Source organism: Gigantopelta aegis, chromosome 14, assembly GCF_016097555.1.
Source record: "Gigantopelta aegis isolate Gae_Host chromosome 14, Gae_host_genome, whole genome shotgun sequence".
Taxonomy (NCBI): Eukaryota; Metazoa; Mollusca; class Gastropoda; order Neomphalida; family Peltospiridae; genus Gigantopelta; species Gigantopelta aegis.
The window spans coordinates 22,331,614-22,349,109 of NC_054712.1; the positions used below are offsets into that span (position 1 = coordinate 22,331,614).

The 17,496-nt window shown below is 42.3% G+C and overlaps 4 protein-coding genes across 4 annotated transcripts; 2 read left to right on the forward strand and 2 right to left on the reverse strand.

Moving 5' to 3' along the window:
• Positions 1-1,073: 1,073 nt before the first annotated feature.
• On the forward strand, positions 1,074-4,053 carry LOC121389141. The gene is made up of 2 exons (XM_041520752.1): positions 1,074-1,928; positions 3,592-4,053. Exons 1-2 carry the CDS (start codon positions 1,074-1,076, stop codon positions 4,051-4,053), a joined length of 1,317 nt encoding a protein of 438 aa, XP_041376686.1.
• Positions 4,054-4,127: 74 nt separating this feature from the next.
• Positions 4,128-4,667, forward strand: LOC121389142 (uncharacterized protein F54H12.2-like). Its single transcript, XM_041520753.1, has one exon. The coding sequence runs from the start codon at positions 4,128-4,130 to the stop codon at positions 4,665-4,667; it is 540 nt and encodes a 179-aa protein (XP_041376687.1).
• A 3,408-nt stretch (positions 4,668-8,075) lies between these two features.
• LOC121389144 lies at positions 8,076-10,966 on the reverse strand. Its single transcript, XM_041520754.1, has 2 exons — positions 9,784-10,966; positions 8,076-8,944 (listed from the first exon to the last, which is right to left on the reverse strand). The coding sequence occupies exons 1-2, from the start codon at positions 10,964-10,966 to the stop codon at positions 8,076-8,078; spliced, it is 2,052 nt and encodes a 683-aa protein (XP_041376688.1).
• A 3,990-nt stretch (positions 10,967-14,956) lies between these two features.
• Positions 14,957-16,201, reverse strand: LOC121389145. Its single transcript, XM_041520755.1, has one exon. It carries the CDS (start codon positions 16,199-16,201, stop codon positions 14,957-14,959), a length of 1,245 nt encoding a protein of 414 aa, XP_041376689.1.
• Positions 16,202-17,496: the final 1,295 nt, after the last annotated feature.

The following is a 17,496-nucleotide window of genomic DNA, read 5'->3' on the forward strand; positions in this document are numbered from 1 at the left end:
AAGGCGCGAATGGTAGCGGAAGAGTTTGCTAATGGCAAAAACATTTTAGACATATCCTGTGACGATGAAATGTGGGCAGCTTTCTGCCACCACTCACGTGTTATAAAGGAATTAGCCGATGTACAGGTACAGTCCAATTTGAAAGACAGAGCAAGAGAGAAGTTGAATGATATAAGATTCAAGAGATGGCAGGCGGAATTAGTGAAGTATCTACAAGAGGAACCCCACGAAAGGGAGGTAAAATGGTACTGTGATCCCCTCGGTTCTACGGGGAAGACTTTCCTTAGCAAGTTGCTAACGCTGAAGATGGGAGCAATTCGCTTCGAAAACGGAAAGAGTTCAGACATAAAATTCGCATATAACAGCGAAAAGGTGGTTATATTTGACTTGTGTCGGTCACAAAGCGACCATTTCAACTACGAAGCGCTAGAAAGTCTCAAAAACGGGATGATTTTCTCGCCTAAGTACGAAAGTAAAACCAAAATGTTTGACATTCCACACGTGGTAGTTTTTAGCAATTGGGAACCGGACAAAGGCAAGTTGTCATTTGATCGTTGGAACATATATACAATTAACCAGGTTGAGGACATGGAATGGGTAGATTATGCCCCAGGGGAAGATAATGCTGACCCAGGGGAAGACAATCAGCTCCCAGGGGAGGATAATTTGGGCTCAGGCGCTATAGCGCAGGACTCAGTCTGTACAGAGCATGAGTCAAGGGAAGATGTTGAAGTAAGGGCAGATAATTTATACCCAGTCTGTGTAGTCGTGGACTCGGTCTGTGGGGAGCATTATCCAAGGGGAAAGAATTCTCTGCAAGGGGAAGACAATCAGCTCCCAGGGGAGGATAATTTAGAAAGGGTAGCTAACCCTAGCCCTAACCTTAGTCAGGTTAGTGGAGAGAGTGTAAAATGTACAGCAGACTACGATTATTTCCAGAGTTCTGCAGAAATGTGGGCGGCCATAGGGGACCTGCTAGATTTAGACGATGAAGAGTTTTAATGTTTCAAATAATTTTAATTCAATCAATTCAAGGGTTGGAAGGGTTAGACAGTCACTGGCAATCCGATCTAATGGATATGGTCAGTTTGGCTAAATACAATGACGGGGTGAGATACCTCATGATGATCATTGATCTGTTCTCCAGGTACTTGTGGGTGTTACCACTCAAGTCGAAAACGGGGAACGACGTGGTAGATGCTTTGACAGAATTCTGGAAATTAGAGTCCAGAAAACGCAAACTGTTTCAGTCCGATTCAGGGTCAGAATACAAGAACCATAAGGTCAAAGCATTGTTGAAGTCGCATGGCATAACGCAGCTGTTTGCTCTAAATGAAACCAAAGCAAGTTATGCTGAACGGGTCATTAAAACCATCAAAATGCGTCTCTATCGCTACATGTTAAAAAACTATACTTACAAGTACATGGATGTTCTAGAGAAAGTCGTCTATAGCTATAACCACACCAAGCATCGAATGTTAGGTCAAACACCAGCCAGTGTCAACCAAACGAACGAAGGAGAGGTCCGTCTGTCTCAGTACCTGATCAAACCTAAAAAGGCAATCCACAAAAACAAGTTTACATTTAACATAGGTGATAAAGTACGAGTCAGTCATCTTCAGGGCACCTTTGATCGGGAATACCAAGAGAAATGGTCTGGCGAAATATTTACCATTGAGAAAAGGTACTGGTCTCAAGGTAAAGACTTGTACAAATTAAAGGACTGGGGTGGTGATGCCATCAAAGGGACATTCTATGCAGCTGAACTTCAAAAGGTGACTGAGAATCCTGATCAACTGTACCGTATCCAAGACATTGTGAAAAGGAGAACTCGTAACAAACAGAAAGAAGTGTTGGTCAAATGGCTTCACTGGTCTAAGAAGTATAATTCGTGGATTCAAGAAGCAGACGTTGTTCGATATCAGACAGTATAAAAGACCTCAGCACATGTTTGACTTTTCATTATCATGGAAGAAATTGTAGAGACACAACCTCTGTCAAGAAGTCATTCAGGTGATACCTGGACATTTTTTGGTAAACGTGTGGCCAAATCGGAAACGGTATTTTTCTCTCAAATCATCATCATATACGTGGTGGTGATTACGTGTATCATCAACTTATCTCTTCATCGAGGTAATTCTAACTTGTGGACAGCACTACTCAGCAGTAGCTTGGGTTATTTGCTGCCAAATCCCAAGATCAAAACGAATAAGCACCATGGATAAGTACATTACCATTCGAAGTACAGACAGCACGTCTTACTTTCCCGACAACACACACTGGTCTTTTAGAGTCAATCTATATGACAGACTACATCTCGGAAAAAAGTGGGTGGTAGCAGCCACTGAAATCACCATTCAGAACTGGGAAGTTTCGAGAAAATCAGACAGCCATGACATTTACGTGTGTTCCAACATCTGCTACAGCTCACACGTTGGAGAAAGAAAGGAGCCCTTGCTGAGATGCATCTGTTCGATGGGGAATAAAAAAGAGATCTTTTGTGTTTCCAAACTATCATTACGTACCCCTGAGACTGGAAGATGTGCAGATCGTGGACATCTATATACAGGACGCAGATGGCAATCCAGCCTCATTTATCACGGGACCAGTGACGGTGACACTAGACGTAAGGCCGCAGCCCTTTTGGTTTTGAAACATGTCTGAATACGTCCTAAAACATTACAATTATTTAAAACTGATGACGAATATTCACGATTACCATATGACTTTGAGTTTACTGAATGATATGAATGAAGAACAAATGTTGGCCTTGGTGGAGATCGTTCAAGGGTTGCTGGACGGACGTATTCATGTCGGAGCAGGACAGAAATGTAGATTTTTACAGTCTAACAATGAATATCTGAACATGATGAAAATGCTCGTATCACCTGCCGTGATGAATAGAACTAGAAAACGTATATTGAAACAAAACACCCCTTTGTTAGCCTTCGTTTTGGACGACAGTCACCTGGATCAGATGAAAGCAAAAACCGTATGGTCAGTGGTCACGGATAGCTGGAGATATGCAGGATCTCTATAAATAGGATGTCTGTCAAAAACCATCATCATTTGAGATAGAACCTTCAGAGGAGCAACATATCAGACCAGTACAAGCTGTACGTTCCCGACGTAGACAAGTGGACCCGTTTCTACAAACTGCAGGCACAAGGCAAACTTCAACCTCACTTCGAAATTCAACGTGGTGGGCAAAGTCAGATCATGTACAGTGTGGATCGATGTCTAGAACTCTACGATCCCACGTGGAAAAAAGAAAAAGAGGAACAGAACAAACCCCCGGCACCCAATGTTGTCATGGTCTCCCCAACGCAGCAAGTGGTGGAACAAGCTAAGGCCGAACAGAAACGTCTTCTGAAAAGTATAAAAGGGAAAGCAACAGAGCAACCAGTCAGTTCGTCAAGAAAGCGCAAAGGAGACACAACGAGCAGAAGCAATCAGAAAAAGCAGAAGACAGATCGCTTTAGTAAAAATAAGTAAGATGGCTTCCTATATGAATAAAGCTGAAGTAGAGGCCCATGCCGAAGAATTCTCTATCTTTGAACTTCCACTTCTGTGGAAACAATATATTATGAGGACACGAGACCCACATCCCAGATCACCACAGAAAACAGTCCTGTGGAGTTTAACGTTTATGGTCAAGGTGTCGATTACATCGACCTGAAATGTACCAAACTACATGTCAGAGCTAAAATCACCAAAGCTGATGGCAGCATCTTGACAAAAGATGAAAAGGTGGGACCCGTCAATCTATGGCTCCAGAGTTTTTGGTCTCAAGTGGATCTGACACTCAATGGAAAACTCGTCACCACCTCTACCAATCTGTATCCATACAAGAGCTACCTGAAAGTGTTGTTGAATGGCACGTCCACAGCCAAGGAATCGTCTCTGCAATCCCAGCTGTACTACAAAGATACGTCTGATGATATAGACAGTGTAGACCCAATAACGGGAATTCGGGACTTGCTAACAGAGGTGCTTTATGTGAATGGAGTCACACCGTGGATATGGAAGGACCTCTGTACGAAGACTTTTTAGACATCAAACGTTATCTCATCAATGGCGTCAATCTACAGATCAAACTGTTCCGGACCAGGCCTTCCTTCCATCTGATGGCAGGAGAAGATAATCCTGATTACAAAGTCAAGATCGAAGACGTATACCTCAGAGTCTGCAAAGTGCGGCCCAATACGGCCATCATCATGGCCCACGCCAAGACGTTGCAGGACACTGAAGCCAAGTATCCTTTCACAAGGAGCGACATCAAAGTGGCCTCCATACCCAAGGGACAACTGAGTTTCACCTGGGATCACCTGTTTCAAAATAAATGTCCCAACAAAGTCATGGTGGCACTGGTCTCTGCCGAAGCAGTGAATGGCAGTTACACCAAAAATCCATTCAATTTTGCCATGTACGATCTGGACACGATTGTCTTGTACGTGAATGGTGAATCCTTACTGGCTCAACCTCTGCACGTAGACAATAATCAGTACATCTCGGCCTACAGCAGTCTGTTCGAAGGACTGGACGTGTCTAGAGAGGATTTTAGAAGTGGATATGCTCTGTATCAATTCACCTTGGAACCTTACCACTTGAAGGACGGATACCTGGATCTTATAAAAAGGGGTAATCTTCGACTGGACTTAGTTTAAAAAAGCCTTACCAGAAACGGTCAACTGTTTGATCTACTCGGAAGACAACCTTCTGCTTCAAATCGACGGAGCCAAGAACATCTTGTATGCAGAACCATGAACACCTTACAGTTGGAATGTGCTCTGAACGCCGATCCGGTCACGAGACATGTCAGAGTCTATGCTGCAGATGAACTTCCACAACACCAACTGACTCGTTTTCCACGAGGATTCATTGTGAACACAGAACCCTCGACCATGAAAGGACAACACTGGGTGGCCTTATGGTTAGACAGTGCTAACCATGGAGAATTCTTTGACAGTTTTGGAAAGCCTCCAGAATATTACCAGAGACAATTTCGAGCCTTTCTTCAGAGAAACAGTGTATGCACCTACTACAACGACAGGGTGCTTCAAGACGCCAACAGCAACTCGTGTGGACTTTTTGCTTTGTTTTACGTTGCTATGAAATCGACGGGATCCTCGCTCAGAGACATTCAAAATTATTTTTGTTCAGCTATTATAGTCAACGAAGCTATCGTGTATCAGTTTGCCTTAACATATTTTAATCATTGTACATTATAGTTTTTGCCCTTAAGGCCTCTCGGTGTAACCCAATGTGTGTGTCCATTGCATGTGTAGTTGTCTCTAGAGAGACCAGAGATTGTAACTAGAAATAAATGAAAAACAACCCAAAATTTCGCTAGCCCACACAAGTCCCGCTCGAATCGATGGACGGATGGGAGGTATGGCACTGCGTTCTGTTTTTACTACAACACAACATCAACATAACAACAGTTTTCAAATCATTTATTTGCTCCCGTTTCAAACCAGTGGAGATAAGGGTTAAGGAGCAGACCTCTATTCCACTTTACAATGATTTCCATTTAAATAGTTTTTTCTTTCGTTGTGGTATTCCTGGTGGCCGCTTCTGTCTCTGTAGGGTTGGTTCCATCTTTATTGATTTCTCTGAGTTCAACATCATCTTTGGGTCCATTGTCTTCTTTTTCACATTGGCCAAGGGTTTGGACACAATGGGAGGTGTTTGCCCTTTTCCATCTTGACCCTCTTCATGTCTTGGGACATCCATCACTTGTCCTTTTAACAGGCGTATATATTTTTCTTCAGGCACCAGAATGTTTTTTGACACGTGTTGCATTATACTGTCTTTAACAAGGATGCTATACTCTGTAGCACGAGTACGATGATATCAGCTCGTAACACCTTTTTCTTCTTCTTGACAGAAACCGTCTTGTCACCCAACACACGTAATACTTTCTTGTGTTTCTTCAACTTTTCAAATGCCTGTTTGGAGAGTGGAACGTCACTGTGCAATATGTTGGCAATAATGAAGGTCAAGGTTTTCAGTTGATCCTTGGTTATATGTTTCAACAGCAGACTTTTCTGTTTTGTCGATTTACCAGACAGCAAGAACTGCAAGAACATCAGGTTCTCCTTGATGACTTGAGACATTTTGACGATGATTTGAAAATACAGTGCTATTTATACTCTCGGGACGTAGACGGTGGAGTCTTCATTGGGAAATATCCGAGTTCTCAGTCTTAATTTGTCATCGGCGTGGGGCGACATGTCTATCACCAAGTAATTAAAAGGGGTCTTCATGGCATCTCTGTACGCTTCTACCAAAACACCCGCATGGCCAGGAAACAACTGACGACCCAGCGTCATGATCTGTGATGTATCTCTCACATTTTTAAAGAGGACAAGATACCAGGTGTTGAGAGCAATGGTTCTGGCAGTCTTTCCCTGTCCATAGAGATTTTGGGTAATAAATAAGACGCTCAATCTTCTGTGATGACATCCTTGAGTAAACAACAGCTCTACGTCTTTGTGCTCCAGTACGTGATTCATCAAGTCATCCAAAATGATAAGTCCACGTTGTCCATCAGCAAACTCTTCTATTTCTGTTTGCGTAGGTAACCCCGAATGAAATATAAGGTTAGCTACAGTCTTTTCCATCTCGTTGTAAAGTGTCTGGTACACGCCATAGCAATACATGATTTTCTTTGGAGGGTCTTTGACGCACATACCATTCAGGTTTTTCAGGAGTCTGTACACCCACGAAGTCTTACCAGCACCCGTTGGGCCTGATACACACATGCTCGAGCAAGGTTCGAATGGTGCCAAACTCTGTGTGTTCCCACCCAGGACGTGTGGGATCCACCACTGCTTCTGGACTCCACGAAATGGCACTTTTAGGTAATGTGGGTTTCACTGCTTCAAATGTCTCCTTTGTCAACCAAGATACTCTGTTTTCCAAATGGTGTACTTGAGACAGATGGTTAGGAAGTCTCAACAAATTCTTGGCCAGACATCCTGGAACTGGACAATCTTTTCTGACATAACCCATAGCGACAAATGTATCTACTAAACTAAACTACTTTGCAAATCACAACTATTTTTATAGTGTGATCCTGATGTGGCCATGAGAGTGGCCTTGTGTGGCCCTGAGTGTGGCTCTGTGAATGGCCCTGTAACATATAAATGTGTCCTATGATATTTCTCTCCTGTTTGCCAGAGATATAAAAGTCCCTGTTGCCCCTTGTTCACCACGTGGAGGTCGGAGAGATTCAAACAAGATATACCAAATTTGATGTTTTTATGGAGAATGTAGTGGAGGGAAAATACCAAGTTTGATGTTTCATACGGAGTTTGATTATGGGGAACATACCAAGTTTGATGAACTATGCCTATGGGTTTTGGGGTTTTTGTTTTATCCAATAGTTTGCAGCTTCCCCCCTTAAACACAACTTGTTTGTGTCCAAGAGGTGAGTGAAGAGTGAGATAATGCATGGTGAATTTAGATTACTTATACACAAATTTTGAATCGCTGGCCTAAAATAACGGAGTATTGACTCCATAAATCACAAATGTATCGGACTATTTAAGAAAAAAAATATACAAAAGTGAATTCGAACTGCAATCAAACAAAGTCCGATAATAAAAAAACGTTACCGTGTGGAGACTGATACCAAGTTTGATTTTGGGGAGATAAATACCAAGTTTGATGTTACATACTAAATTTGATTGGCGGAAAAATACCAAGTTTCATATTTCATACCGAGTTTGATGATTCAACTTTAATAGCCATAAGGAAGAGTGTCCAAATTGTCTTGAATGACACGCTTGGTGTACACTATCTTGTACTTTTTCTCTTCAACTTTGTTGTAAATTTTTCTCTTCCTTTTTTCTCGTGAAATTTTGTATGGGTTCGTCACGGTAAGGGTAGCATCTCTGGTGGGTGACAAGACTATCTCGCGGATAGCTTCAAAGTTGATGAGCTGTGCATTGGCATAGTTTAAGGAAAAACCTCACACCTTGCACACTTCTGAGCCTTTACTGGTTCTGTAGCCATAATTTTTTGGACCACCAGAAACAAATTCGGTGATAAACTGACCATCCAATTCGTCAGTCAGTTCTCCGAGATAATCTCCCAGAGGGGGTTGATAGTCTCCAGGTCTTGCCACGAAAATGACCCGAGTCCGTGTCGTAATACAACACATTTTCACCCAGCTGTTCCAACACACTGTACAACTTCAATCTTGCCCATGAAGTGGTAAACGTTGCCAGAAAAACATTGGTTTTTAAATCTTCTGGGATGAAGGTGGACTTGTGTAGATATTCAAGCTGCAAAATGGTTTCTGTCAACACGTGGAAATCGATGATGTCTTTGGTTGGATCTGCCAACATCTGGAAGAAAACGTCTGCATTGTTTTCGTGGATGAAGGCAGACTGCTTCATATTCAGACGTTGACCATACTTCCCCCAGAAACTGTTCAGACACAGTTTAGCCAGCGAACGAAGTCCCGGATTCTTTGTGATTTTGTTTCGGTCCAGCTGTACGCCCTCTTTATCTCTGTACTGGCTAATATATGTGTCTTTGTCTTCCTCAGTAATGCACCATTCGGGCCATCCACTGGCTTCTTGTTTTAGCTTGAGAAAGGTGTTTATGTACTCGGCAAAGAGACCGCCGTCACGTGTTGTTGGATTGTACTGTGTTGTTTCAGGCCAATGGTAGACCTCGTAGACTCTGATGACTTGGTACCCCTTTTCCATGGCTTTAAGAATTTCTGGTATGCACCAGGTTCCAATGATGTTCCTCTCTTCATCCGAATGATGGCATGGTGTTTGTTGTTCCTGATCCGAACAGGTTCTGCACAAAGGAAATTTGAGTTTTCCATTGGAACGGTAAGGCAGAACAGGATGGTACAGTTTTCTAGGAGGCGCAACTTTCACCTTAGTGATGCACCTAAGTATTGATGCAGTGGCTTCAAATCCTTGTGTATGATTTCAGGATGTCCCACGGGATACTGACAATATTTGTTGACCCAAGGGTATAGAGACGTGAAATCCACGTACTTGACTTCTTCTCGTTCCTTGACTTTGTAGTGTAACATTGATTGATTGATTGATCGAATGTTTGTTTAACGACACCCCAGCACAAAAATATATATCGGCTATTGGGTGTCACAAATGGTAAGTATATGAACATATTTATATAGACTCATGTAAAACCACAGTGTAAGGAGCTGTGGGGGGAAAGTATAATACAATATATAAAATCAAGTTAAGTATATCTTAAAATTTTGTATAGAAGTCAAAGTGTTTTAAAAACTTTACAATTAACATTGGATGGAATTTAAACGATTCCAAAACATTTCTGTTGCCAAATATATCATTTCTTGTCGGCTTGAGATGATCACACTCCACCAAAATGTGCCGCACAGTCAGTGTACACTGACAGTGTTCACACTGAAGAGGAGGGTCCTTCTTTAAAATAAATGAATGCGTCAAATATGTATGGCCGATGCGGGCACGGCATAAGACTACTTCATCCTTCCTGCATCGCCTGTAGGATGACTGCCACTCTCCCAGGACTGCCTTGACAGAATGAAGCTTATTCGCAACCGCACCGTCCCAATCATCTTGCCAAGTCGAAAAGATATATTGGTTAATATGAAATTTAAAATCACTGTAGGGGACACCAACATGGACACGGGGCAAGTTCAAAGCAGACTTGGCAGCAACATCTGCCTTTTCGTTACCCCTAATGCCAACATGGCTGGGTACCCAACACAGTATAACATCTTTATTGGAAATTGATAAAAAGACACACTTTCGTAGTGTAACGTGCTGGCATTCGTTCTTCCTCCAAAGAATGAATCTCTGGGATTTAGTCGGTCTTGAAGATCTAACGAGTTCACAAACTGTGACAGTTCTCGTTTGGATTTCAGAAGATGGTTAAACTCGTGTTCCCAGATTTCGATGACTTTGTATCCTTTCACTTTCAGTTCTTCTCTCTTTCTACAGCTTAGGGCATACAGTTCTTCAATGGATTGATTGGTTCTAGGACGGATGGTGTTAGAACGCTCATGTGGGAAGCAGTGTCGACAGCCGTGCCACAAACAGCCATGGAATTCAAAGGCCGTGTTCGTTTTAGCACAGAAACCATCCAGTCGGTAATGAGTTCCTGGTACCTGATGTTCCCCTCCATTGAGTGCATGCTGTATCTGGTACTTGTTCTGATTTTGGTGTTGAACCCATTCCAACCACTGGATGGACACTCTGCTGAACTGATCTTTTTGGATGTATCCCTCACTTGGAACTTGAGCAATGGGACTGGGTACAGTTTCAGACTCGAAGATGGTCATCCCACGATCTCTCAACAACTCTTCTTCCGTCAGCCATAAATCAGGTTTCACTTTGATGGATCCATCCTCATTGACCGTCATCCAGTCTGTGATTTTCTGGGTGTCTGTAAGTTTGACATGATGTTTCTTGAGAAATTTGCTTTGAAAGATGCCCATACATACCGAGGCAATGGTGATGTATTGGGCAAACGGATCGATGCCATTGGTGTAGGAGACAGCTTTGGTATCGAGGTCTATCTGTTTTTCACCAGTGGCTTCCAGCATTAGAGCTTGAAATTTTAAGCAGGCTTCTCTGAGAACAGCGACGTCAGAGACACAATATTCCCTCATCTCTTTCTGAAAGTCGAACATTCCCCGTTGTTCAGCATGCCACTTAAGAAATGTTGATCTCTCCTTGGATCCCATGTAATTGGCACCATACATGTTAGGTTCGGGAAACAGTCCACAATAATTCTGGTTTCCTAGGGTGTTAAAATAATGGGGAAAGTATCCCTTCTTCAGTTCCGTCAAACCAAATGCCCTGGGAAAAGCAGCCAGCTTCATGGGGAGAAAATTCACGCTGTCAATAAGTCCTCTCTCCACTTGCAGGTACATGATTTTTGATCCATTGTAAATGATTTTTTGTGGATACATCGACTGGTCAATCATGTATTCCAGAAGAATTGATTGATCGAATGTTTGTTTAACGACACCCCAGCACAAAAATACATATCGGAATTGAATTGAATTGAATGGATGTTTAACGACACCCCAGCACAAATAATACATCGGCTATTGGGTGTCATACAATGGTAAAACTAAAAGGTTAGGTTAAAAACAGTGTATAGAGCTGTGCGGTGGTACATGAAATTTGAAATGTGAAGTCAAAGACAGTGTAAAGAGCTGTACAAAATAATACATATCACATTTGTTATAAAAGTAAAATTCCTGTTACAAATCAAATATTACACAAAAGTAAATATAAATTTGGAATAAAATCCAGTTTCTTTTAAAAACTTCAGTACAAGTTCAGGGTGGAATCTAAAGGATTCCACCACATCCCTTGCTTCGAATATATCGTTTCTAGTCTGGATCAGATGATTACACTCCACCAAAATATGGTGCACCGTCAGTGTACACTGACAATGCTCACACTGAGGTGGAGGATCCTTCTTGAGAATAAATGAATGGGTAATGTAAGTATGTCCGAACCGAGCACGACACAAAACTATTTCATCCCTTCTGCACCGCCTATAGGATGACTGCCACTGTCTCAGGACTGGCTTAACAGAATGAAGCTTGTTCGCGACCGCACCGTTCCAATTATCTTGCCAAGTAGAAAAGATATAATTATTTACGTGATGTTTGAGATCACTATAGGGAATACCAGCATTGGCACGTGGCAAAGTCAAAGCAGACTTGGCAGCACAATCTGCCTTTTCATTGCCTCTAATGCCAACATGGCTGGGTACCCAACAAAACACAATATTCTTATTGTTAATAGATAAAAAGACACACTTTCGTATCAGCATCCCAATTAAGGGATGTTCCAGCTTCATATAGTGTAAAGACTGGAGACACGAAAGTGAGTCGGTATAGATTATAAATTTAGAGGAGCTAGAGTTTTTGATTTTCTCTAGGGCTTTAATAATTGCCCAAGTTTCGGCACTAAATATAGATGCCAAATCAGGCAATCTCGTAGAGATTATTTTGTCTGATGGAAAAACTGTGGCACAAGCCACAGAATTCCCATCCTGTGACCCATCCGTGTAAATAGGGATGTAGTCACAGTATTTCTCTTTTATTTCCATAAAATATTGGTTATAAATAATTGGATCCGTGCGATCTTTCTTCAGATGCACGAGATCCAACACAATTTTAGGTGGTTTTATGCACCAAGGTGGCAAAACAAAATATGAAGGTGTTTCCAAAATGTCTGAAAGATCAATGTTGGAAGCAGATAAAAGCTGCCTAATGCGAAGACCAAATGTGCAGATTGCATTTGGCTTCGCATCAAACAACTTCATAAATCGGTTGTCAAAGATAGCGTTATGGGTGGGGTGTTTTGGCATTGACTTTATCTTGGTAGCATACTGCAGAGACAGCTTTGCACGTCTAGAACCCAAACTAGGTTCGTGTGCATCGACGTACAAACTTTCCACAGGAGATGTTCTGAAAGCACCAAGACAAAGCCTAAGTCCCTGGTTGTGTATGGGATCAAGCATCTGCAAGGAAGTCTTGCGTGCCGACCCATACACAATAGAGCCGTAATCTAGTTTAGATCTAATCAAAGATCGATACAGTCGGAGCATAACCTTACGGTCTGCTCCCCACTCTGTGCTGGCAATAACTTTGAGAATATTTAGGGCCTTTAGCCCTTTCTTTTTAACGTATTTTAAATAAGGTATGAAAGATAGCTTCCTGTCAAATATAATTCCCAGAAATTTGGTCTCCTCGACCACGGGAATCGGGCTTTTGTCCAGAAACAGCTGAGGGTCTAGGTGGTGACCTCTTTTCTGGCAGAAGTGCATACAGACCGTTTTTGACTTTGAGAATCGAAAGCCATTGTCAGTTGTCCATTGTTGAAGCTTATTCAAACAAAGCTGCAACTGACGCTCAATGATACTCATATTGGACGACCTGTAACAAATCTGAAAATCGTCAACGTATAGTGAGCAATCGACACCAGGTTTTAAACACTGGGTGATGCTGTTAATTTTAATTAAGAATAGGGTAACCGACAGGATGCTACCTTGGGGCACCCCCATGTCTTGTGAGTGGGAATCTGAAAACGTGGATCCCACTCGCACTTTAAAAATTCTATCTTTTAAAAAGTTAGAAATAAAATTTGGAAGAAGACCTCTTAGTCCCATGCCATGGAGATCTTTTAAAATCCCATACTTCCATGTGGTATCGTAGGCCTTTTCCAAATCAAAGAACACTGAAACCAGGTGTTGATTATTGACGAAGGCCTCGCGACAAAACGTTTCAAAACGAACGAGATGATCAACCGTACCTCGACTGGATCTGAACCCACATTGCACGTTAGTAAGCAATTTGTGGGACTCAAGAAACCAGACAAGTCTACGATTGATCATTCGTTCCATAGTTTTGCAGATGCAGCCTGTGAGAGCGATGGGGCGGTAACTGGTAGGGTCAGTAGGATCCTTGCCAGGCTTTGGAATAGGAATTATAATAGCCTTCCTCCAATCAGAAGGAAAGTCACCAGAACTCCAGATTTTATTAAAGATGTTCAAAAGAACTAAAAGAGAAGATTTGGGTAAGTGTTTTAGTAGTTGGTAATGTATTTCATCTGGTCCCACCGAAGTATCATGGGCTTTTCGAAGAGCATCCTGCAACTCCTCCGAAGAGAAGGGCCTGTTGTATACTTCAGCATTCTCAGATGAAAAATTAATAGGTTGCTTTTCAGCTTTAGTACGGACAGATGTAAAAGCATCTGAGCTGAAAGCAGAAGAGGAGTTATGAGAAAAGTTGTCTGCCATTGCATTGGCGATGTCACGTTGAGATGTGACGTTTGTGTCATTGACAGACAAATGATGGACAGTACTACTGGATTCTTTTCCCTTGATTTTACGGATCCTATTCCACACAGATTTCACAGAGGTTTGGGAATTCAACTTGGAGACATATTTTCTCCAAGATGTTTTCTTACTTTGTCTGATCTCTCTGCGGGCCTTTGCCTTAGCAATACGATAGGCAGAGAGGTTGTCCCAGGTGGGTTCCCGTTTAAACCTCTCAATGTGCCTGTTTCGTTCCTTAATAGCATCTTTGCATGATTCATTGAACCATGGTTTAGTGAAACGTTTCGGCGCTGCCGAAGTCTTGGGAATAGTTTCTTCTGCAATTTCTTTCAAAATGGAAGTAAAAGAGGACATGAGATCGTCAGCATCGTCAATGGCAGATTGTTGCAGACGAGTGCTGCATAGATGCTGAAACTGATCCCAGTCAGCCCTCCATAACTTCCATCTTTGAACTATTTCAAGTGATGGTGGTCCATCATTCTCAAAAAAAATCGGAAAGTGGTCACTGCCACAGGGGTCTGGACCGACTTTCCAGGAGAAATCCAGAAACAGTGATGGACTACATAAAGTTAGATCAATTGAAGTGAAAGAGCCACTTGCAGCGTGAAAATAAGTTCGACTTTTATCGTTGAATATAATTAAGTCATTTTTGAGAATTAAGTCTTCTAATTGTTTGCCTCGAGTATTTACATCCTCGCATCCCCACAAAGTGTGGTGACCATTGAAATCTCCCATAACCACAAAAGGGCTAGGGAGTTGGTCGAAGAGATCTTGAAGATCTTTGGGATTGAAGTTGAAATTATTACGAGGCGGCAAATAGAGAGAGCATAAAGTTATAGTTTTATGGGCTGTGACCTTTACAGCCACAGCTTGCAAATTAGTATTTAATGTAATTACACTCTGAGGGATATTTTCATTTACTAAAATGGAAACACCCCCAGCTCTGTTATCAGTTTCCTGAAACTTGTGATAGAGGTTAAACCCTCTAATATTAATATTGTCAGTGTCCTTCAGGAAAGTCTCCTGAAGACATACCGCAATAGGATTATATTTTTGAATTAGTAGACTTAATTCATCAAAATTGGGCCTAAGCCCACGACAGTTCCACTGGATGACTTTATTCGCCATCGGGAGGAAGTATGGGAGTTATCTTTGGCTTTGGTGGTGGTCGTTTTGTTCCTGGATAATCAAGTGATGAGACTTCCATCTCATCACCTCCATCATCCAGAGCCTGAAACATATTACTTGTTGTTAAGTTCTGTTCGGCTTTTTTAAGCCGCCCAGAGGTGTGATCCTTCTTCGCTGGTTTGCTTTTTAACTTGGGTAGGCTTGAGAACAACGTCCCAGTACTCAACCCAACTGATGATTTGTTTGTGTCCAAAGACACCTGTGTGGAGGTGGTAGCATTGACAGGAGCTTGCTTCTTTTTCTGAGCTGCCTCCTTCTGCTGCTGAGCAGCTTTTGCAGTTTTCTTCTCCACGTTTACAACATCGGATAGTTTTTTGTACTTTGCATCATCGCATTGCCACGTCAAGTCTGTATTTACTGAAATACTTCTGGTGGAGACCTTCACTGCAGCAGCAACAGCATATGATGCTGCTACTCTAGCAGGTTGAAATCTCTCCACCAGTTTTCTGGCATCAGCAAAGGTTAGACGTTTCTCAACCCTAACCTCCTGAACCTTCTTTTCCTTTTTCCACATCGGGCACTCTCTCGAGTACGCGAAATGATCTCCCTTGCAGTTTGTACATACAAGGTCTTTTTTGCAAGTTTTACTGTCGTGGTCAAACTGACCGCAACGAGCACATGTCAGTTTGCCTCGACAGGTATTTTGACCATGGCCATATTTCTGGCATTTGAAGCATCGAAGTGGATTAGGAATGAAAGGCTCAACAGGAATGTTGAGATATCCAGCCTTAATCGAATGTGGAAGGGTAGGAGTACTGAATGTTAGAATAAAGGTATTCGTTGGAACCAATTCGTTGTTCCTCCGAACCTTTATTCTCCTGACGACTGTGACATCTTGTGAAGTAAGATTGTCACAGATTTCCTCATCACTAACACCTTCCAAATCTCGGCATCTGACAACTCCCTTCGAGGAGTTGAGAGAAGTGTGTGGCAGTACGTTGATGCGAATGTTGGCTAGAATAGTCGACTTGAGAAGACATTCAACCAACAGCGATCCGTTTTTAATTTTTGTAACATTTTTTGGCTCCCCGGCTAGACCGACGAGCCCCTTTTGAATTGCAAAAGGTGACAATTTTTTCAAGGCCCCATCATCAGTGGAACTGATGACGAGGAACCTTGGCCAATTTGAAGAGATCACACGTGATTTCTTCGTAATTGATTTTGAGGCAGTCATGGACTCTTCATCAAAAGATGAGGAGTCCGAAACATCGGTGTGGACCCTTTTCAGGGCCCCATCTGTTGTTTTTAATTTAGTAGTATCCATGTTAAATGAATCATTATTCGTCAACCATGCCCCCCACCCACCACAGAGTCCAACAAGGGGACACGATGCTACGGATAACCAGCAGACATACATGCCAGGGATACATGGTTCATATACGCAGGCAAAGTAAAGAAAAAACGTTAGTTTACCCGATTGACCCTAGCCACCGCCCCAAGAGCAAATAATACAAGTGGTATTCTAAGCAATGTTCGTTCGTGACAAATTGAACAAAACAGGGGTTGGTTTGCTCTTGAGCTTGACGTGACCAGCCGATTGATCAGGTCGGGCCTTCCTGACCACCCGTCTAGGTGAACTCCAGACCAAAGTGATGTATTGCCAGAAGTCATACCCGCAGGTATGCCCCAACTCAAGCACCAGGATCCCATCATCCATTTTCACGGGTCGCACCTCACGGCAAACAAGGCACCTCATACGAGGAGTTGTGCATTTATTGGCCATTCTATAAAAGAATGTTCACCCCTGCACCACGATGAGGTTAATGCACACGCAGGGGAAAATACATATCGGCTATTGGGTGTCACAAATGGTAAGTATATGAACATATTTATATAGACTCATGTAAAACCACAGTGTAAGGAGCTATGGGGGGGGGGGGGGAAGTATAATACAATATATAAAATCAAGTTAAGTATATCTTAAAATTTTGAATAGAAGTCAGTGTTTTAAAAACTTTACAATTAACATTGGATGGAATTTAAACGATTCCAAAACATTTTTGTTGCCAAATATATCATTTCTCATCAGCTTGAGATGATCACACTCCACCAAAATGTGCCGCACAGTCAGTGTACACTGACAGTGTTCACACTGAGGAGGAGGGACCTTCTTTAAAATAAATGAATGCGTCAAACACGTATGGCCGATGCGGGCACGGCACAAGACCACCTCATCCTTCCTGCACCTCCTGTAGGATGACTGCCACTCTCCCAGGACTGCCTTGACAGAATGAAGCTTATTTCCAACCGCACCGTCCCAATCATCTTGCTAAGTCGAAAAGATATATTGGTTAATATGAAATTTAAAATCACTGTAGGGGACACCAACATGGACACGGGGCAAGTTCAAAGCAGACTTAGCAGCAACATCTGCCTTTTTGTTACCCTTAATGCCAACATGGCTGGGTACCCAACAAAATATAACATCTTTATTGGCAATTGATAAAAAGACACACTTTCGTATCACCA